Raw genomic sequence first — 23,709 nt, 5'->3', positions numbered from 1 at the left:
CTAGGACAATTTTGGTAATGCATTGAGTTGGTAATGAATCGATTAAGCCTAAAAGAAACTGTGATGTTCAGACCCTAGTTCCAGTTTCACTGAACTCCTATTTTTTCTAACTTTAACTAAGAATTTTGGCCATCTTTCTTATTACTCATTTGTCAACAATTAATCTTTCACTGAGCACTCAGTGGACATCAGGGAGTAAAGTTAGATTATGGTGTCTTGAATTCATCTGAAGGAATATTGTTTTATCATTGAGGAAATTTTGAGAAGGGATAGAGTGTTTTTTATTTCATATAGATACATTTGGACCACCTTGGCTATTTCTGTAAGACAAAAATATGCCTCAGATGTATGTCAGCATAATTATTTGCATAAAAGTTGTTCATTTGGTTCACTGGAATTTCTCCACAAAAATAACAGAAATCAAAATTTGGTCGGACCTCTATGACTGTTTCCATGATAGGATTAACTGTAGTATTGACTGAGAAATGATGAATAAAAAAAGAAATAGCTTAATTCATCCTCATTGTTTCAGTCAATTCATCTGTATAAGTAGCAAAAGTGGTCTGAATAGCAGATGGTGGCAAACATTAATCAGTTGTAAATAAAAGCAGAAAAATATTTAAATTGCTTCATTGGAAACACTACATTGCAGAACCTGACCAAAACTTTACAGAACACTCCTTGACATAAGTGATTTTCAAATTTGTTAAAACAATGCCAGTTCACCAATAAATGTTGCCACTGTTAGTAAAAAATAACTTTGTTGCAAAAACAAACAAAATCTCCAATAACTACTTGTAAAAAGTACCATCTTAGATCATATTTGACAGAAGTGCCCAAGCTTGAACACCATTTTTGTTGGTACAGAAATGATACTGTACCCTCATGAAGCTTCATCTCTAAAAACTGTTGAACATAATTTGACAAATTCTGACATAAAGCATCCATGCATTGGGGCCTTTCAATATTGGACATAGAGTATCCATGCATTGGGGCCTTTCAATATTGGACATAGAGCATCCATGCATTGGGGCCTTTCAATATTGGACATAAAGCATCCTTGCATTGGGGCCTTTCAATATTGGACATAAAGCATCCATGCATTGGGGCCTTTCAATATTGGATAAAAGATGCTGAGGTGCCTTCAAATATGGATGAAGATTAAACAATTGCTTGCATATGCTACGATATGCAATTAGCAGCAATGGAAGACATTTTGACAGAAAACATCCTGCAAAGCAAGATGTCATGCCTAAAGACACTTGCATTTGGCAATGAAACAGATGTCAGCCAGTTGAATGATCTAGAGCCCTCAATGGCCACTTCTTTCTCTTATGTCCTTGTTCAAGGGTAAATTTCCTTTGTATATTAATTAGTGTGTGTGTGTGTTTGTGTGAATTGGATTTTTAACGTAGCTTTAACAATTTTCGAGTCATATGCCTAGATATCTACAATGTGGCAGTTTGTAGTGATGTCTAGCACTGGGGCTCCATGCTGCAGACATGTAACATCAAATCCCACCCAGTCACATTATCCTGACACCAGACCGACCAGTCCTAACACTAACCTCTTAATGCTGAGCACCAAGTGAGGCAGCTGCTAGTACCATTTTATAAGTCTTTGGTAATACTCTGTTTGGGTTTGAACCCATGACCTCCTGCATCTGAGGTGGACTTTTTAACCATTTAGGAGTGGTCCCTTTTTATATTGGACCATATTTAAATGAGGAATTGAAATTGGTCAGAATAAAGCAAGATGAAGGCCCCTGCCTTCACATCAAACCCCAAGATCAAAACATTGCTAAAAAACGTTAAACCAAAACCTTAATTGCTGCTTCCACCACCACGACTGCTATGTCTTATTTTCTGATGACCTGGGTATGTAAAAAAAGTTTTACAAATAAATAAATAAACCTCAGTATTGAATGGGTAGATCAAAAAAGATTGTATTTTGTTTAACCGTATTTTATTGCCAGATGTTTAAGCAGATGTTATGTTACAAGTTCTCGCAACTTAAAATAAGCCTTCCCCAACAGTTAATAAAAATTTACAAGGATGGAGATTTTATGTTATGGAAGATTCACCTTGAAAGGGCAGAGAGTACTCAGTAACACTGAAGCATGGAAAAGTCAGTCTGCACTAAGAGCTGTACTTTAAAATAATACACACACCTGAACATGTTGATCATTGTATCAAATTACAACCATCACGCTAGAGTAATATCCATTAGAGTTACTACTGTGGTGAATGATTTTCACTTTAAAAAGAAATATCAGTGTATGCAATTAGTATTGGCCCTATCAACATTTGTGTTGTGAATCTCATTTGACTGACTGTGTATACTGTTAGATTTGTAACTTAGATCTTCAATGTTTTTAATTTTAAATTTTGTAGAATTTAAAGTTTGAACTAGCTTGCCATTTTGAGTTCTTAATGATATGAAGGCCATGATGTTAAATAAAACTGAGTATTTCCTAAGTACTTCATGTACCTGTATATAAGACTATGGGGAAATAATTGCTGCTAAGAAAAATTCTGTTACATGAATGCAATTAAACCTATATTTTTTAATTTATATTGACTGTGATACTATTAAATATTAATTATATCTGTTTTGAAATACTTGTACAATAAAGGTACATTGGGGTGGATTAAAAAAAGAAATTGTTCACTAGAAGCTTTTATGTGAAGATTAAAAAAAAGTAGATTTATTTAATTTTAATGTTAACAATTTAACATTTGCTGCTTGAACAACAGAAAATACATGTATAGAATTGCTATATTTATTTGACCTAGTTTCTATAAGATTAAAATTGTTTGCAATACCATTTACAATAAAAGCTTTTCTTTCAAGTCCAATCCAAACAACATACTGTATGTACTTGCTAATAAGTCAAATCAAACTACAAACTACAAAGATCCTGAGCTGACAGCATGCACCAGCAGATTAGAGTATATGTTGTTCTACACCTCACAAACTGCACAGATATAGATCTGCATTATGTGACAGCAGATCTGGGTCTGTGCAGTTTGCAGTTGGATGGGTCTTATTAGCAAGAATATACGGTAGACTGATCTTCCATTTGCTACTCCTAACAAACTGCGTAGACCCAGATATACCAGCACAGAATGCAACAGCAGGTCAGATTATGTGCACTTTGCACATGGACTTGCAAGAAAGTATATATGGTACTGTTTACACATCACACTTTATTTTGGTGACCTAATCTGTTCTACATATGCATGAGACCCAGATGTGTAACCCTATAAAATCGCTTTTCTAATTGATGCATATTCACCTTTGGAAATCAGTCACTTTACAAGAAACTTTGGCCTGCAGCCAAAGTGTTATTGATTTTTGTTGTTTTAGTCAAGGTTTTGTATTAATCCAACCTTTTAAAAAATTCTTTTAGACTGCATTTTTGAAGGTGTTAGTTAATGTGCAAGAATTCCAATCAAATAATGAAATTCCTGATATCTGTAGATAGGTAGTTAAACAACTGTAAAGATGACTCTAAGTAGGGGCTGAGAGGGGCTAACAGTTTTCATCCAAATTAATTATTATGCCAAGAACAGTTGTCATAGAAAGTATCAATAGTGGTTTATATAGGTTAACTAGGAAAACTTTACTGCCACACAAAATTTAATGTGTTGCCATAGTAATACATAAACTTTGGGTCCTGACAAGAAGTACTTAATCAAAAACAGTTATTGTGTTTTATGTCAGGATAACTCAATTTTAGTAACAATAATACAAAAACTTGCTGCTATGTACCTGGTACCCTGACTGTATGACAAGAACATGAGACCATTCTTAGTCCACCCTGCAGATACTTTGCCAATGGATGATGTCCTGCCTTCTTTTTCCGGTCACAGCTATTGCCTTCATTTTGTGTTTTATGTCATGATTTGAGTTTTCTCTTTATGTGCTTCATTTTTATTGTGTTGATTTACCCCTGATTAAGAATGATTTGGTATGAATTGAGCTCTCTTGAGCACTATTCACATTTATTTTCTGGTTATGTTTGGTGTAACCTTGCATTAAGTTCTTCCCCCATATGGGTGTTAGCATAATTATTACTGTAGGTATTTAGTAAACATCCTTATCTTTGCTGAATTTGATTTGCAGACTTATTGTGTTCATTGTTTTATTATTAGTTATCAATCATCATTATTTCACATTTTCTTTTAATGTGACTTTAGCTCTTTTTATTTCCAAAAAGCTGATCTCACAGCAGTTTTTCCCTTTTATGTTTTTTTATTTAGTTACAAACACCATTTCAGTTTCGTAATAAGTAGCAGATGGTATTTCTTATTATGATCCATTTTATTAGCAATGTAATCTTTGCTGATGTAGTCATTGCTAGTTATCAAAACATGCATTGAATTAATTTTTCTTCAGTATTATTTGGTTGTTTTATTGCTGTAAGAATATTTGAATGTTAGAGTTGTTGATTCTTTTTTATTCTTTTATTGTTTATTACAATAGTGAATCATCATTATTTCACTTTTTCATTTGATGTGATTTGTGCTGTTTTTATCTTTGAATGGCAGGTCATACACAAGTCTTTCCCATTATCATGCTGACTCTTTTCAGCAGGTTTATTCAGACTGGGTCCATCACCAAAATTCTTTGAAGCTGCACAGCCCAAGTCAAAGCAACAACATCATTTCAGAACTCACGTTCAGCAGTCAGACCTTAAAATGGCTTGCCACAAAAGCCCAGAGAAGAAGTTTGCAGGCCCTTCCCCTAGCCCTAAAAGCTGTTCACCACAGCTCTAGGGACTTTTTCCTTCTTCAGCAGAATGTTCCTGATTTGTTGGTTTCCATAGGTGCTAGGCTAAATCTCATTTTAAAGGTATGATCTGACATAACGATCAGTGACGAGTCCTTTCTATCATAAAGGTGAATACTAGCTTTGGTTTTGGGATTACTGTTCTCTAGTTAGGTTCCCAATGTTCTTCAACCAGTTATATCTGATGTGATTAAAGGAAGTGTTGCACTCCCTTCTTCAGAAGGGTACAGTAGAGAGGTTGTAAGCTTATTTAAGGTCACTAGATATACAAACCTCCATTTATATGATTGGTTGATCCACAATAAATAATTAGAGTCTCTCAGAGTAAATCTGTCTGGCTGTTGGTATATAGTGACCATGCTGGGTCTTCTACTCACCCTAGAGATTTTGTAGCTTACTCCACCTCAGGATTGAATCGATGTGAGGATGAATTACCTCCCTTAGGACAGAATTGTCAATGCCCTTTCCCTGCTGAAAGCACTTAGAGCAATGATGACCTGTCAGCTGGTCATTACCCTTCTGTGCTTTGAAACCTGCTATTTGCACCAACTCCAGTTTCACCTTTTAGCAAACTAGAAAATGCATGTGACTGAGTTCTCTGATTTCTCTTGGTGTGGATTTTTGCCATCAGCTAATTTGGTGGACCAATTGGGGCCAGTTTCTGACTGAAGTCCCCATCCAGATTCCCAAAACCCACTCTTATCTGTTCACATTTGTGTCATATTCAGTGTGTGGTGCTTGTCTGGAGCTGAAAGAATGGATTCTTCGGGGGTTCTTGTTCCATGAAGAATCTGTCCCAACACCAACAATTTGGAAATGAGGGCAATGTTCTTAGCCCTTCATCGGTGTGTCAATAATATGAGTTTGTTGCATGATGGTCTCCTCTGATGACTTGTTATTGCTAGCAATACCTCAGAGACAAAAGAGGCACACAGGTTCCGTCTGCATGGAGTTTTGAAACTTTCTTTACTGTGTGCCTTAAAAGAATTTACTTGCCAAGCTAACCACTTCCCTGGTAAAAAAGAATATTTTTGGATTACAGTCTGTCAAGGAAGAGAAGATAGTCTCATGGAATGGTCTCTACACCAATCAGTATCTGATTTCCTGATCCAACTTCTGGGGACACCATTGGTGGAATTTCTGAAGGCTAAAGAACAGTCTTACCATTTTTTATTTTTGTTTCCACAATCCCTATCCAGAGGACTTGGGCAGTGGATGCTTTCAGCCTGAAGTGGGATTGTCTCTTTTCTTATGCCTTCCCATCCTTCAGGATCATCACTCTGGTGCTTCACAAGTAAGAAACTCCTCTGCTTATTTCATTTTGATGGCCGATCTGTAACCATGATTCAGCAATCTTCTCATCTTGTTGGTTGTCCATCCCAGGACATTACCCTAGAGGAGAGACCTCCTGTCATGGCAAAATATGTTCTCTTATGCAAAACAGCTATAAATTGTCCACCTTTTTGCTTGGCATATCTCAAATGATCTCTCTGCTAGGACTGATTTTTGAACAAGTTTGCCAAGAGCATTGTTCAGCCAAAGAGGATTCTGCATCTTTGATCAATAATGTTGAGTGGAGAATCATTGGGGATTAATGAAGTAGCAAACATGTCAGTCCTAGGTGTCCTTCTTGGAATGCAGTGGTTGATTATCTTCTCTACCTGTTTGAAGAGAAAGAATGCTCATTTTTACTGTCAAGGGCTATAGGGCAGTCCTATCCAACATACTAAAATGTCTTATAGGCCTGGTCATTGGGACAGATTCTCAATTCTCAATTAGCAGACTTGCTCAGGTATTCTGAGTTGCCAGGGCTGGTGTCTCGCTGAAACCTCTCTTGCATCTTGTGGTTTCTAACTAAAACACTCTATGCACACTAAGGTTCTTGAAGGAAGCTTCACCAAATTGTCTTCTATTCTGTAGGCTTATTTGTTGTATCATTAGCCTCCCACCAAGCTGACAAGGTCACATGTGCAATACATCAGGTTTTGCATTACTGATATTAAGATATAGTTGCTTGGGGTCAGACTAATTTTATTGATGTAATACTTACTGTTGCTGTTGCCAGATTTCATCTAGTATTTGAAGTAAAAATAAATGTAATTAGGCGAGAGAGAGGAGAGAGAGAGAGAGAGAGATGGAGGGAAGGACAGGTGGGAGAGAGAGAGAGTGATTCTTATTATATGTAAATTCTCATACAGGCTGTTCAAGCATGATTACAAAAAGAAATAATAAAAATTGCTGATCAAATGTAATCTGTAACCCAGGCCTGCATAATTAACTGTCAATCACAAATCAATATTAATAATGGCCTAATCAAAGGTTTTCTGTAGTCCAGACCTACATAATTTATTGTCAGTGCCAGTCTCTTAGCAATATAATTAATTTAAGCATTGTTAGTTGTTATGGCAATGGTCTCATCTCAGCTGAAGGCTGCTAAGGTTATATTGCCTGTTTATAATCATAGACCAATATATCTGCCACTTTATCCAAACCATTTCCAAACACCTCAATGGTTACTTGCCTATGTACCATTCAGTTCACCCATCCCAATCTGGATTTAGAAGAAACCACTTGTCAGTCTGCACTAACAAAACTCATTGATGAATGGTTGCTTGCAATGAAGAATTGGCTGGAACCATATACCTTGACTTTAAGAAGGCCTTTGATTTAGTTGATCATAATAGACTTTCATGGAAACTTTAAAAGTATAAATGTTCTCATTTTATTTCTCTCATAGCTCAGATTGTACCTATCTAACAGAAACCAGCAAGTTGTAATTGATAACGTTAATTGAGGGATCGTGTTCATCATCAGAGGAGTTCCACAGATCTATTTTAGAGCCTGTATTATTTGTGTTTTTATAAATGACTTGCATCTGTATGTTCAACATTAAAAAACATATATATATATATATATATATATGCTGATGATACTACTTTGCATAAGTCTGATTCTAACTTTATAACTCTGAACAAAAAGCTGGTGAAAATTTATATCAAGTTGAATACTGATGCACACTTATAACATGTTTATCAAATAAATGCACTCCAGTTTATTCTTTAATTGCATTTCATAGACACTTTCTGCTTTTATATAAAATGTAATTTTTCTCTACTGTATTTACAATAGTTGTTTATCCTTAAGGCCTCAAGGGCGATTATTATACTGTTATCCTCATACATAAAGTAAATATTATTATTATTATTATTATTATTATTATAACTTGAGTTTTGTGTTCAGTATCATGGCCAAATTTTGTGCACATAAGAATGAATCTTGATTTTGGATCAAAAGGTAAAGCATGCAACTAACAAAAGATGATTTTACCTGAAGAAATATAATAATACTATGTACAGTATGTTGGATATGTACTGTACAAATAAAAAAATAAGTGAAGTTTGTGGAATTACTCTCCACATGCACAGTTTCTGTTCGAAACTGATTGCAAGATGTAGAATACTTACAGTCTGTAAATATCTGTTGATTAAAAATTAAAATCTACAGGATGTATAACATGCTTATTCTTTCTTTAATAAATATTGGTCTCAGATTGGGATGGTTTGCACATATACTTCAGTACTGAAACCTTGGTAAACTGAAACCTCATTGAAATCAAATCATTATTCTTACATGAACTTTTCTTCTTATAATCTAACGCTATGGCAACCACAGCAGCCATCTTGAAAATCTTGTTATTACTCATCCTAAATGGAAAGCTATATCATCATAGGGTTTTCACTGTAAGATACGGTGTGTGGTTGGTCTTGTTCTGGTGTGACATCCAATATGACACCAGTGAAAATCTTATCAATACTCTTAAATAGAAAGTTGTATTGGGTTTTCACTAGGAGACTTCTCATGATGTTATGTTGGTCATGATTGAAAATAATGCTGCTCTGACATCCGTATAGTCACCAAGGCAACATGTTATGTTGGTCATGATTGAAAATAATGCTGCTCTGACATCCGATATAGGCACCAAGGCAACGATGTCAAAAATCTTGTTATGACTACTCGTCTTAAACGGAAAGTCACATTGACATGAGTTTTTTTAATCAGAAAACTAATTACGATATCCATTTCGACTTAGATAAAAAATGATGAACTTATATCCAATATGGCTGCTACAGTATTACATCTCACTTAGATCTAGCTGATCCTTGTAATCAGTATAGCTCAGGAACCATTGAACATAATTTGATGGAATTTGGTGTGTGCTTTGTCTCAAGACTAGATGTGTCATTTGGGTTTTTGGTCTAAACCCCATTTGAATAGAGTTAAGGCCCTTGACAGTTAAATTGTTATCATTACAAGGGACATAGTTTGTAATTGGCATAGCTCAGCGGATACTGATGCAATTAGGTACAGGTATTGTTTCATGGAATTACATGTGTGTTGTGTAGGGGCTGGTAACATTTAGAAGAGTTATGGCCAACATTTTTTCCTCCTTAATTTGGTTTCCACAAGATCATCAAAATGTTGGAGATGTCATCTAAATTTACAATGTGCCTTCAGGCTGATGAAACCTGGAGTGAGTTTTGATTTTTGTAGTTTTACAGGAGGTATGTGCCCTGGTCTTTCTGACTTTGTTTTCTGCAGTAACTTTAGTATATTTGTTGCATTTGAATCAAATTAGGCAAGCAGCATTATATTCATGTGGATGAGACCTTGAATGAGTGTAAGTTCAGGAGTTCCCTCCCCATTAACATTTTGAACAGTTATGACCTTAATTGCCTATTCGCCCAGCTTTGCTTTCCACAGCATAACTTTACTAAGGAATACTGTGTTTGACTCAGAGTTTTGTGCACCTTTATATCGATGAGACATTTAATGAAGGGGCCCCGAGTGGCCAAGTGGTCTAAAGCACTCTCCGTTACGGATCACTGCCATGTCACCTCTGTGTGGGTTTGAGTCTTGGATTCGGCCAGTCTGGGTATGTGAGAAAGCTTGCCAGTAGCTTCTCGTGGGTCAGTGGTTCTTTCCGGAGGAGGGTTCTGGGTTTTTCCTCCACCATTAATACTGGCCGTCATGTCTAGCCTATCTTGTGCTAAAAAATGGCATTAAACCCCACAACAACAGCAACAACAACAACATTTAATGAATTTGATTTCTATTCTAGAATTCCATTTCTTGATTTAGAAGAGTTATGACCACTGATTGCCAATTTCCAATCTTTGGTTTTACAGCTAGAGTTGGGTCCTTGACTACTAGCTCTAATATTTGCATGTTTATTTAATTTGCTTTTCTCTGTTTATAAGTTACCACTAAAAAGGTCGTCCTAATAAATGTCATTACTGGCACTAAAACCGTTTTCCACAAAGATACCTTGTTCCATGGATTGCCTTTGGTGAGGAAAGTGCCACTATCACAAAAGGTTACTCTCTAGCGCACCTCTCAGTCAAAATGGTTTTATCTGGTGCAGTATGTTTGCTTAAATAATGTATGGAAAGGAGATAGTTTTGCTACATATGGTGGTGCTGTACAGTTTCATATTTTTGCATAGGGTTAAATTTTTAAAGAAAAAGAATTTCCTAGGTTTTCCTTACTGGTTATACTGGCTATTTAAAAATGACCTTGTATATATTGGGTGTTGTTAAAACGACTTTTAATTCCCATTATTTTGGCATTTTATATTGGGTTATAGAGTATACATCTTGGCCTTGCTTCAGATGTGCATCTGTACAAAATCTGCTTGCTCTACTTGATTGTTTTCACTTCCTGAACTACAGAGGTAAAATGTAATAAAAACAGCCAATCATTTTTTCAATTTTTTTTTTACATTATATATATTTGGTAATTCATTCGTGTCACTTTCAGAAACTGGTGCTGTCCAGTATGGCAATTTTTTTTCTCCTATTTTAATAACGGCTGAAGATTTATTTTAGACTAATTCGGTCTGACATTTTTAGCACACGGGATCAATCATTTTGGTTAGCTGTATGCTTAAGCCATATACAATTTTCATATGTACAATATCCAATGAAATTTCAGCCACATTAGATGGAAGTAACATAGCGGTATGCTGGATTTCTCTCCGTTGAGCATGTTGCCAATGCAAACTTCACCTTGCCTTTGTTACTCTCTCAGTAGTTCATAATATCTATAGAGTACCCCCTTATATGTTTGCCATTAATATTGCAAGTAACAGAATAAATATTTTGATTCAGCACAGTTGAAAACTCATTTTCTGTCCGATTTGGTGATTGAATGACGACTCAAATGTGTAACTAACACTTGTTCATGATGGCATGCACTATTCACTTGTGTCTAACTACTCCGCTGTTTTCATACATTTGTACAGATTGAAATAAAGCACATATAAGGTTCATATGTGCACAGCTAGTAATAATGCATGTTACATTCGATTGTTACAGTAAGGTTGAAATGTGCACAACCTAAAACTGGTTTTGAGATGTTGATTAAAACCTGATAATAACTGTGAATATGTTGTATTTGGCACCAGGTCAAGGTTCTGTCCTAATTTGTTACATGTCTTGCAAGGCTGGAATTGTTTGGCACAGCTCCAAATCAGTTTTCTGAATATGGTGTCAGACCTGTCTCTGGTAATTAAATCAAAATAAGACTGGAGCCATTTATGTCTCCTTTGATTTTTGTAGTAGAAATGTTGCAGTGACCTTATGTTATTGTTTTATGTATGAATGTATTGGTATCATATTACTTGTATTTATGTCATTGCATATATTGTATGCTAAAGTTAATTGTTTTGATGGCCCCCAGGAGCTGGAATGGAATCAAATACTGTGATTGATTTGTGTTCCTGATGGTGTCATTTTAATCCCACTGGTTTGTAATTTTGTGGAGATGATATAGCCATTACTTACTAATGCATGATAATCACACTTAGTCATAATTGGCAAATAACAAAGGCCTAGTAAAGATCACAAGTTACAAAGGTGTGATAATTAAATCTCATTCACAATCAGTACTTTAGAATCACAGTTTTCTGGCTCAGTGCAATTAAAGAACGAAAAGAAATGATTTTGTTTTGTAATATTTTGGCAAAATATTCTTTAGCTATCATTCTGTCCTTGCATTTTGAATGGCTGAATATGGCTTGATGTGAATTTTTTTCAGAGTCATTTTGATTTTAACCATTGTGAAGGTAGCTTAAAATTTGCCAGCCAGATGAAAATATATGTTTAGACAAAGTTACAAATAGTACAAGGAATGGAAGCAGGGCATTCAAATTTTCTAGTGAAATAAATGTGTGATTTGCATTCAGTATGATTTATCATGCATGGTGTGACATTTATTAGGGCATGAGTTAATCAACAGTTTGCTGTCATTACCAGTGATAGTAATGCTGCTGATGCTAATAGCCACCATGCTGTGGTGCATAATGCATTAGGTCTGCTTCTGTTTGTATTGAGGATGTTGATATTTTGGATTCTCTTTTATAGTATCAGCTTCAATCGCAGAATGTTTTTTCATATGCCATATGTATTCACTTACAAGATGAGTCCAACTGCAAACTGCACAGAGCAAGATCTGCTGTTGCATAATGTGCCAGCATATCTGGGTCTGTGCAGTTTGTTAGTAATCAGTAGAACAGAAAACGTAGACCCTGATTTGCAGGTGCATAATTCTACAGCAGATCTGGATCTTTGTTGTTTGCAGTGTGACTTGACTTACAAGCAAGTGTATATGGTACTAGAATTTGCTTTGCACTTTCCCAGAGCCCTTCAGTATTTGTTATTGCAACATCCCCACCACTACTTGAAAGATTAGCATGAAATTATGTACACATTCATTTGGTCCTAGATGAAAATGCTGCTGCTTGGACTTTAAATATAGTCATCTTGACTGAATGTTTGCATCCAACTCAAAGTTTCCCTGCCTTTGTCTAGCAACTTTTAGTCTTCAGTGTCAACATTTCCTCTATTCATCAACAAGCTAATAAATATCAGCACAGTTTCTGGTGTAAGCTGAATCATCCCACTTTACATCATTTTTTTATATAACAATTAACATACATTTAGCAAAATCATTTCTGGAAAGAACTGACCATTCAAGGGGTTCGAGGCTGCAATTTTCTTTGGAGTTCATGTATTTTCTTTTCTTTTACCTGAAGATAATTTGTTTTTCTTGAGTACATGTACTACAATGGATATAATGCTGTGTTTGCTATAAATCAAATCAAGACATTATTTTCCAACTATTGATGGATGTGAATTTAATGAAAATGTGTCTGGCCCTTGCATTAGAACATTAAATTATAGGTCCCTAATATAAATGCAGTATATGGTGGTACATCTCATCGTATATTATAAATACTGCACTAAAATAAAGTTTTTTCGTCATAACCAGCTCTACTACTTTCCTCTTTTATGGACCTATCCATTGTCAGTAAAAGCTACGTTTGAAGAGATCTGTACCATGATGTGAACAACTGGGGAGGGGGGAACCTATCTTTATACCCTGTAATTTTTCCCAGTATATTTTACTCGGCATGAATTTGAATTCACAGCATGGAACTTAAAGATTAGAAATTAATTTTCATATCTATAAAAATTCAGTGTCTATCTTGAATTTTAATGCATATAATATTTTTGCCTTTGTAACAAAATAACCAAATATATATGTATGTATGTATGTATGTATGTATGTATGTATGTATGTATGTATGTATGTCTTCTATTTATTTTTTATAGGATTATATTCATTAAATTTAAATATTACGTAATAGTGGCTGAAAATCTGAGGTGACATTTATTAATACTTACATACAGCACAGTGCAGTACACATTGATAATTAATGATGGTCATTAGACCATAGCATTAAGATCTGAGATTAATTTTTTTTCAGCCTAAATTCAATTTTTATCATACAAGTATCCAATAGATATGACACCTGGAACTGTGCATGTTTCTAAGCATGTTCATTTTTTGTATTAAAGAAAATAGATGAATTTAGCTACAATTATATGTAATACAATAAATTAAAACATATCTTTAATGTTAAATATAATATTGATTACTAATTAAGATATGTAAGAATTGTCATATCATTGGACAATGTTAACCATTACTCATGGGCAGAACTGGGTCAGTGAATACAAAAATGTATCATTAATGTAAACCAGTATTAAAGGACAGAACTAGGTCAGTGAATACAAAAATACAAAAAAATTATCATTAGACAGTGTAAACCAGTATTTGAGTATACAGAATTCAGTGAATATAACAAATGTATCATTAGACAATGTTAACCAGTACTCAAGGATAGAACTGGGTCAGTGAATACAACAAATATATCATTAGACAATATTAACCATTACTCAAGGGCAGAACTGGGTCAGTGAATGCAAAACATTTATCATTAGACAATGTAAACCAGTATTTGAGTATTCAGAACCGAATGTAACAAATGTATCATTAGACAATGTTAACCAGTATTTGAGTATACAGAATTCAGTGAATATAACAAATGTATCATTAGACAATGTAAACCATTACTCAAGGACAGAACTGGGTCAGTGAATACAAAAAATTATCATTAGACAATGTAAACCAGTATTTGAGTATTCAGAACTGAATGTAACAAATGTATCATTAGACAATGTTAACCAGTACTCAAGGATAGAACTGGGTCAGTGAATACAACAAATATATCATTAGACAATATTAACCAGTATTTGAGTATACAGAATTCATTCAGTGAATATAACAAATGTATCATTCAGACTAACGTTTGTATAGCTTCAGTAAAGTTTGTGACTCTAATTGCAAAGCACATGTACTGTTTGAGAATTTTTTAGCCCAAACAAGTTACTGTATGTACTCACAAGTCCAGTACGACTACAGACAACATATACCCTGATCTTCCATTGCTGGCAGGTCAGGTTCTGTATTTGTTCTACTGAGTACTCCAAAATAACAACTAAAACAACATCAACACAGATCTATCAGTGCATTATATGACAGCAGATCTGGGTCTGTGCAGCATGCTGTTGGACTTGACTTATAAATGAGTATATACAGTATAGAAAAGAAAACAGCAAATATTGACTGATGGAAATGAATGGTTGCCAGGCTGTTAAACTAATTCAATACCTGAGATGAAAGCTGGCATTGAATGCATTAATGGGAGGACTAGTTCAGAAACTTTTCAATTGAAGAATGCCAGTGGAAAAAAGTGTCCCTGTTAGTAATGCAGATTAAAAGTTCACTTCAAACCAGTTCATTGATTAAGTCTAAAATTCAAACGTGTTACTTCATATATATTGGTTCAGTATTACACACTAAATTTAGGCACAGTACTGACAAAAGTTGCTTTGGAAGTAGATTATGGACCTGCCTACAGGACATTATTTTTTGTGTTTTGATGTATTAAGTTAAAGCTTTGTATTACAAGACTGAAGCAAACTGCTCATTTCAGCAGTTTTATGTATAAAGAATAAAAAGTAATGTTGTAAATCGTATTTTCAAGACTGCTCTGGTGGCCTAGTGATTAGAACGTCTGCCTCAGATGCGGGAGGTCATGGGTTCGATCCCTGGCTGAGTCATACCAAAGACTTACAAAAATGGTACTAACAGCTGCCTCGCTTGGTGCTCAACATTAAGAGGCTAGTGTTATGACTGGTTGGCTTGGTGTCAGGATAATGTTACTGGGTGGGATATCATGCTACATGTCTGCAGCATGATGCCCCAGTGCTAGACATCACTGTAAACTACCACTCTGCAGACATCGTAGCCATATGACTGAATTTTTTTTAAAGCTATGTTAAAAGTCCAAGTCACACGCGCGCGCACACACACACACACACACACACGTTTTCAAGACAACATAACCACCAGCAAAGACAAATCCTGCTATAGAGAGGTTACGGATGGGTCTGAAAAAATTCATTTAAAATTGTACTCTATGTGAAACATGAAACAACGATGTAAATATAAAAGATACCATGCAAGGACATGTGCAATGTCTGTAGGTATTCATTGTATCTGTAACTGTATGCATGTCTATAACTAACAATGTGTGTATGTGTGTACATTTGTATATATTAAAGGTAGCATACAGGTAAAATAGTTGGGGAAAAAAATGGAAATAGAAATGGTTGAGTAGGAGAAATATATGTCACAGTTGTAGTTGTAGTCATGTGAGTTAAAAAGGAAAATATCAAAAAGAAGATTGATTGGTAATTATATACTAAAGAAAAGGCAATTGTAATGGAAATATGAGGAGTTATTTACATCTGACTTGAACCTATTAAATGAATTCTTATGTCGGGTCATCTACGCAGGTATCAGAGACTAGCCATTTTTAATGCTTTTTACCTTGTTTATGATGACATATTTGTCCGCTATCATGTTTAAGTTATTTATTCTTTTTTACATCAGTCCGAATCCTTCTGATCCTTCAATCACCAAAATATGAATGTTTGCGATACTTAGCGGAGTCACTCCAACATAAGTTGATATATCTAGTGACATAATTAATTAATATTCATGTACTTTTATGTTTGTACGTGCATATGCTTACATACACTGTCATTCTATGATCTAATTAGTTCTGTATGAAATCGGTGCTACTCAGACATCCAGTCCTGTTGTTGTTATTTCTCTTGAATGGAAGGTCATATTAACATGGAGTTTTCATTAAAAGACTTCTTTTGATGTCTAGTTGGTTGTAAATGAAAATAGTGCTGATCTGACATCCAGTATGGTTGCCATATTGTCCATCTTGAAAATCTTATTACAACTCCTCATACACAGATCATCATATCAACATGGGGTTTTCTCTAAAAGAATTTAAAACATGATTCTGATCTGACATCTGATATAGCCACCATTACAGCCATCTTGCAGCTTGAAATGAAAGCCATTCTGCCTCTAACTGAACATATGTCAAGATGTAAAGCAAATAAAATACCCAGTAAGTTTGTTGCTGTGTATGTTGACACTACGTTAGGTCTATCCTGCTTTTATAGCATGTCCTGTCACACTGTTAGATTCCTCTTCTGGAACATTATTGTTTTCCTTTCATTGATGAAACTGGGATTTATAAATAAATTATTGCATTTTACTTTTGAATATTGTCATCTTGCCTGAAGTTCATTTATCTCTCTACTTGCCCCATGGTACACCGGTTTCATTCACAATATCCAGTCCTAAACATAATCTATAAATACTGAGGTTCAAATGTTAAAGAATAGTAAAGCTATTGATAGTGCTCTTGTCTAAGCAGTTGTCATTGTTACGCCAATACTTTCAACATGTCTTTCCAGTAAAGCTATTGTTAGTATTCTTGTATCAGGAGCTGTCAATGTAACAACCATACTTTTGACGTATCTTTCCAGTAAAGGTACTGATGGTGTTCTTGTCTAACCAATCGTCATTGTAACAGCTGTACTTTTGACATGTCTTTCTTGAACTCATTTATCTTAAAGTATTGGCTACTTTGAAACCTTCCTCCACCAAAACCAAGATCAGCGCATTGTAAGACAAGTTTCCATCACTTAGTTACAGTTCTATGGAACAAGCTAACACTGCATGTTAAATCTGGATAAAATACTACATTGTTTAATATGTTTCAAAAGCATGTACATGTACTTGTTGTTACAGATTATAATAGAACTTGGATATAGTATAGATAATGCTAAATAGTAATTACTGTTTTCTTTTGCATGATGTTCATAGTTACACTTTTGTCCGATGAGTCTCTCAATGGAGAATAGTCCTTTATTAAGTGAATTATCCTAATAAATAAATTTTATAAATAAATAGATAAATAATAATAATAATAATAATAATAATTATTATTATTATTATTATTATTATTATTATTATTATTATTATTATTATAATATTAGTGGGATATATCTGCAGTGTATTGAGAAAGGGATATAACTCCTCTTGCAATTAATTTTCTAGATAAATAGTAAGTAACATGCCCCTTCAGACGAAAGAATATAACACTGGATCATGCTTGTAATAAGATGCACATATCATATGACATTTTTTTCTTATATCTTCTGAACCACAGCAAGAAAAATATTCAAATTATTCCATGAGTTTGATAAATAGAAGATCTTACATGAGTGCTAAGATGAAATGAAATGTATGAAACTTGTCAAATAATTTCTTTCAATAGAAATTATTCAGTAAGCTTATTAAATTTCATCTAATACAAATGCATGTAAGATTCAGTTTATTGCATGACAACATTTTTTTTACAAGACTGCCAAACAATGTAATGAAATAACTTTGAAATACATTTGGAATGCCTCAGTCATTGTGCCTCTCCTTTGCATGATGTTATGATGTTCTTTGTGTTATTACATGTAACATATATAAAATTATGATATAGGTATATAAGGGTAAATAACACAGTAGTTGTGTAATAATTCATGTTAAATGTGTCAGATGTTAGCTTCTGGTTATAACATGACAAACTTCCTGGTTGCTTATGTTTAATAAAATGCTTTTAAACACAAGGAATCAAATTCCTATGCTATGGGTTTATGTTTATAACTTGTTTTATATCTTTTCTTGTAGTATTACATGTATTTTACATCAGAGCAGATTTTATTGAAAGTTATAGTTGGGCAGAAATCAAATTATGAAATATTATTTTCTGCTAATCACAAGTAATAAGATGTGAAATCTGTTGGTGGCATTAATTACCATATACATGTATGCTCATATATAAGTTGAGTCTAACTGCAAAGAAATTAAGCCCTGATCTGCCGTGGTTTATTATGTGAGTATATCAGGTTCTATGTTGTTTGCTTTATTGACTGTATAGACTCAGATGTGCAAGCACATCGAGCAATGACAGATTTAGGTCTGTAGGTTTTAGTTGAACTTTACATGAGTTTATGTAAGTAATGGTGTCTTTTTCTTGTAGGGCCAGCTAAACACCAATCAGTTATGGGATTACTTCAAAGACCTCAAAGACGCTGCTTACGAAACTCATCTGTCAGTTATTCACAGTCGCTTCTCCACCAACACCTTCCCAAGCTGGGAGAGGGCTCATCCACAAAGGTTAGTTGATCTGTCTGTCTGTCTGCCTGCCTATTCACTCTTTAAGTAAATGACCTATTTCTAAGGCAGTCTGTCTCTAATTTATAGTCATTTGCCTGTTGATACCTTTTTAGTTGGGAGAGGGCACATCCAGAAAAAGTTTGTATGTTTGTCTCTCTGTTTGCATTGTGGTCAGAGCATCTGCCTCTGATGTGGGAGGTCATGGGTTAGAACCCCCAGCTGAGTCAGACCAACGACTTATAAAAATGGTACTAACAGCTGCATCGCTTGACACTCAGCATTAAGATTTTAGTATTAGGACTGGTTGGCCTGGTGTCAGTATAATGTGACAGGTTGGGACGTCATGCTACATGTCTGCAGGATGATGCCCCAGTGCTAGACTTCACTATAAATCACTATAAACTGTCACACTGCAGACATCGTAGCGATATGACTGAAAATTTGTTAAAGCTACATTACAAATCCAAACACACACACACACACACACACACACACACACACACACACCTGTTCTCTCATCCACATCATATGTAAAAGTAGGACTATGAAATACATTTGTGCCATGTCCAGATTTGCTTTTCCACCAGAAAATTGCCGGTCTAACAGAATACAGTTTATCTGTCTGTCTGTCTACCTGTCCAATTTTTTTGTTATTTGTTTTGGTACAACATTGTTAGGCTTTGATGTATCAGGGATGTTTCAAAAATGCAGGGTAAGCTTTTATGACCTCTGTGTCTTTGGTGTTTGACTTGAAGAACTGAATATTGATCCATCCTAATAAACTCAAGTTATGAAACTCATTAAAAGCCTTACATTGATCGCTGCTGCAACTTCTTTCAAAGGTCATAGAGTTCATTGTGAGATTGTTTGCCCATCAGTCAGGAGCTTTTAGGCAGTTTATTTACCATCTATACTTGGTCAAAAGTCATATCCAACTGCAAACTGCACAGACCCAAATCTGCTGTTCCATAATGTGCTGGCAGGTATGGATCTGTGCAGTTTGTTGAATTAATCACTTAAACAAACAACATAGACCCTGATCTGCTGGCACATTTTGTGATAGCTGAGCAAGATCTATGTTGTTTGCAGTTGGACTTGACTTGTAAGTGAATTTAAATTGTACTATGTTTAGTTCTACTGGTCATTGACAAGAGGAGGTTATGGGATGTTTATTTTGTCCATCATATATTGTTTGTAGTATAGGTTTGTTACCACTACTCCACCAAAACTACTTCATAGATTGCCATGACACTTTCATCCCATAGTCTAGTTGGTCCTAAACGAAAATGATGTTGACATCCACTGTGTCCACCATAGCAGTCTTCTTCAAATTCTTGTTATTGCTACACTTCCAGAATGGATGGTCATATCATCATGTGGTTTTTACTGACAGACGTTTTATGATGTCAGGTTGGTCCTAAATGAAAATTGTGTCACTCACACATTTCATTTAAAAAATATTATGATGTTTAGTTGGTCATGAAGGAGAGTGGTGCTGCACAAACATTAAATATGGCCACTGCAGTAGCCATGTTGAAAATCATATCACTACTACTTCTGAATGATCATATCTTACTATGGCTGCTCTTAAATGGAAATCCTTTTTGACATGGCATTTTATTAGAAGAGTTCTTTTGATGTCTATCTGATCCTAAATGAAAATGAAGCAAATTGACTCTCAGTATGACTATAATGGTGACCATCTTGAAAATATTGTTATCCAACTGTGCTGCTCATTTATTCATTATAGCCACCAGGTTGGATATCTTGAAAATTTAGTTGTCACTGCTTCTCCTGAATGACTATGCTTTAAATATAGCTTTTTATGGTCTTTCAGATGATGTAAACATTTTTAGAAAAGACTCTGAATTTCTATATATGGCAGTGATTTGCCATTTTTCTACTTTTCATTTCAGGTTAGAAATGAGAGAAAAATAATCATACACATTGGTGTGGGAAAATTCCACCCCCCCCAGTGTCAGTATTGTTGTTAGTGAGTGAGTGAAACCTCAATTCCTGCCTACATTTCTGACTATGGGGGATGTGCATGTGATAAATTTGTTAATCGTTGTAGAAGATGCCATTGAAGCTTCTAATGCTGGACTCCATTTATTACAATGCCTTGTTATCTGTACAGAAGATGTCAGTAAAGCCGTCTTACTCTGGACTCCATTTATTACAATGCCTTGTTATCTGTACAGAAGATGTCAGTAAAGCCGTCTTACTCTGGACTCCATTTATTACAATGCTTTGTTATCTGTACAGAAGATGTCAGTAAAGCCGTCTTACTCTGGACTCCATTTATTACAATGCCTTGTTATCTGTACAGAAGATGTCAGTAAAGCCGTCTTACTCTGGACTCCATTTATTACAATGCCTTGTTATCTGTACAGAAGATGTCAGTAAAGCCGTCTTACTCTGGACTCCATTTATTACAATGCCTTGTTATCTGTACAGAAGATGTCAGTAAAGCCGTCTTACTCTGGACTCCATTTATTACAATGCCTTGTTATCTGTACAGAAGATGTCAGTAAAGCCGTCTTACTCTGGACTCCATTTATTCCATTGTCTTACTGACTCAGTGTATATAGGAATTTCATCTACTATTCTTTTAAACAATTTCTTAATCCAGATTCCTTATTTATCTATACTTAACAGGTTGGGAACAAAGTGTCCCATGTAATGGGTTTTTCATTGTACATGTGTATACAAAATCTGGAAGTACAGAATTTTTTACTGGGGGGACGGGGGCAGTTTTGATTTGGCATTTTAAACTTTAAAACCTTGCTACTTCAGGTACCTGGCCCACAATGGTGAGATTAACACACTTAGAGGGAATGTGAATTTGATGGCAGCTCGAGAGGGGGTCATGAAAAGTGATGTATATGGGAATAGACTACAACAGCTATACCCTGTGGTAGAGGAGGGAATGTCTGACTCTGGTAGTGTGGACAATGTCTTGGAATTCCTTTGCATGGCTGGAGGGAGAGAGCTACCAGAGGTGCGTAAAGAAGATGGGCATGGGGTTGTGATAGCTACAATGTAATAGCCTCAACGTGGCTATGATTTGATCCTATAGCTTACAATTGAGCAAATAAAACTACTGTGAAAGATATAAAGCTGCCTTAGTTAAATTTAAATCTATTACCTAAGTAGAGTTATATTTTTCAAAAAGTTTGGTTATTGATAAAGTTATTAAGCCCATATCAGGTAAATTATATTGTTATGTTTACGTTAATCGTACTTTGTCCACCATGACAGATAAGGTGAGATTCTCGCAGTTTTTCATTTTCCAAATAAGGCTTGCTGTTCAATATTTCGATATTCTTCAATACGTTATTAAATGAATACCATATATACTAGGATCTGTGTACATTTGCAAATAAGGCAGCAATGGCCTTCTATGGCAGACAAAAAACTAGACTGAAAACAGCATTAAATTATTAATTGAACTAATATGATGTACTGTCAAAAGTAAATAGTGGATAAAGATGGCAAACGATATTTTAAACATATTTCTATAATGATATGCAGTAATTCTGGTATTCAATAAGAGGTCCATTCAATTTCTTTCAGTATATGTAAGAAGCATGTTCAAATTTTTTATAGTAGGCTGAAAGAACACCAGGTGTGAATCACACCCTTCTACTCCACTGATGCACAAAAGCTCATGTTATTATCTATCTCGAAAGATGGGGAACTAATATTAGTACTTAGGGTTGGAATGGGATGGGGCAGCTCTGTCAAAAGAACCTTGATGACTTATTATGGTCATCAGTGCTAGAGAAATCTCAGTCTACAATACACTCATATTTAAGATATGAAGAGGTATCTGGCTGTGTGTTAATGGAGAGTATTTTTATACCATTTTTCCTTTTCAATAAATGGAAACAAGGTGATCATAATATTTATGCTGTGATAGTAAATTACTCTTTTCATGCAGTTGATGAAATGCCACATGCAAAAGCAGTAATTGTGCAAAATGTAAATTGTCATTTCCAGGCTGTGATGACCATGGTACCAGAGGCATGGCAGAATGATAAATACATGCCATTGGAGAAGAAGGCATTCTACAGGTGGAGTGCATATGCAATGGAACCTTGGGATGGTCCAGGTAACAAACAATTAATTGATGCATTTTTTAAGCAAGCTTCAAAAACCCATTTACATTTGTTGTGTAAAACAAAATTTTATTAAAAATGTATAGATTTTCACCATATTTAAAATTATATTTTTACTTAGCTACCTTATATACTTGCTTTAAGTCAAGTCAGATTGCAAACAGTGAAGATCCTGATCTACTGTAGCATAATTCGCTTGCATGTTGGGGTCTGTTTTGTTTGTTCTACTGATTACTCACAACAAACTGCACAAACGGGGATTTGCAATTGAACTCATCTTATAAACGAGTATATATAGTATGTCCAAAACATTGACAAATCTTTGTTCTGTGTAAGTCTGTTAGATTGTAATGTTTACATCAAAATAATTATATATATATATACAGTTGACTAGACATAAAGTGTGTGTGTGTGATTTAGATTTTTAATGTAGCTTTAATAATTTGCCTGTCATAGAACTACAATGTCTGCAGTGTGGCAGTTTATAGTGATGTCTAGCACTGGGGCATCATGCTGCAGACATGTAGCAAGATGTCCTACCCAGTGACACTGACACCAGACCGACCAGTCCTAATACTAACCTCCTAATGCTGAGTGCCTAGTGAGGCAACTGTTAGTACCATTTTTTTTAGGTCTTTGGTAATACTCAAATGAGGTTTGAACCTGCAGCCTCCTGCATCTGAGGCAGACGCTCTAACCACTAGGCCACTGGAGCAGTCCACCTAGACATGAAAGCTGATAGATTTGTTTTTCAGTATCTGTTATTAGATTCTTCTTAAACATCAGA

At 35.0% G+C, this 23,709-nt stretch overlaps 1 protein-coding gene across 4 annotated transcripts in view; it reads left to right on the top strand.

The window, feature by feature from the left end:
• Positions 1-23,709, top strand: part of LOC149786526 (uncharacterized) — a 222,868-nt gene that overhangs the window by 79,404 nt on the left and 119,755 nt on the right. For all 4 annotated transcript variants that reach the window (XM_089977028.1, XM_089977029.1, XM_089977030.1 and 1 more), the window contains 3 exons: positions 18,665-18,801; positions 21,598-21,802; positions 22,804-22,915. In XM_089977028.1, coding sequence (XP_089833154.1) covers positions 18,665-18,801; positions 21,598-21,802; positions 22,804-22,915 — 454 coding nt within the window. The remainder of the gene's footprint in view (positions 1-18,664; positions 18,802-21,597; positions 21,803-22,803; positions 22,916-23,709) is intronic.

This window comes from Sinohyriopsis cumingii, chromosome 12 (assembly GCF_028554795.1).
Source record: "Sinohyriopsis cumingii isolate HCF-2022 chromosome 12, ASM2855479v2, whole genome shotgun sequence".
Lineage (NCBI taxonomy): Eukaryota > Metazoa > Mollusca > Bivalvia > Unionida > Unionidae > Sinohyriopsis > Sinohyriopsis cumingii.
Note: the sequence above shows the minus strand (reverse complement) of the source record. Positions and strands in the feature narration are given on the sequence as shown.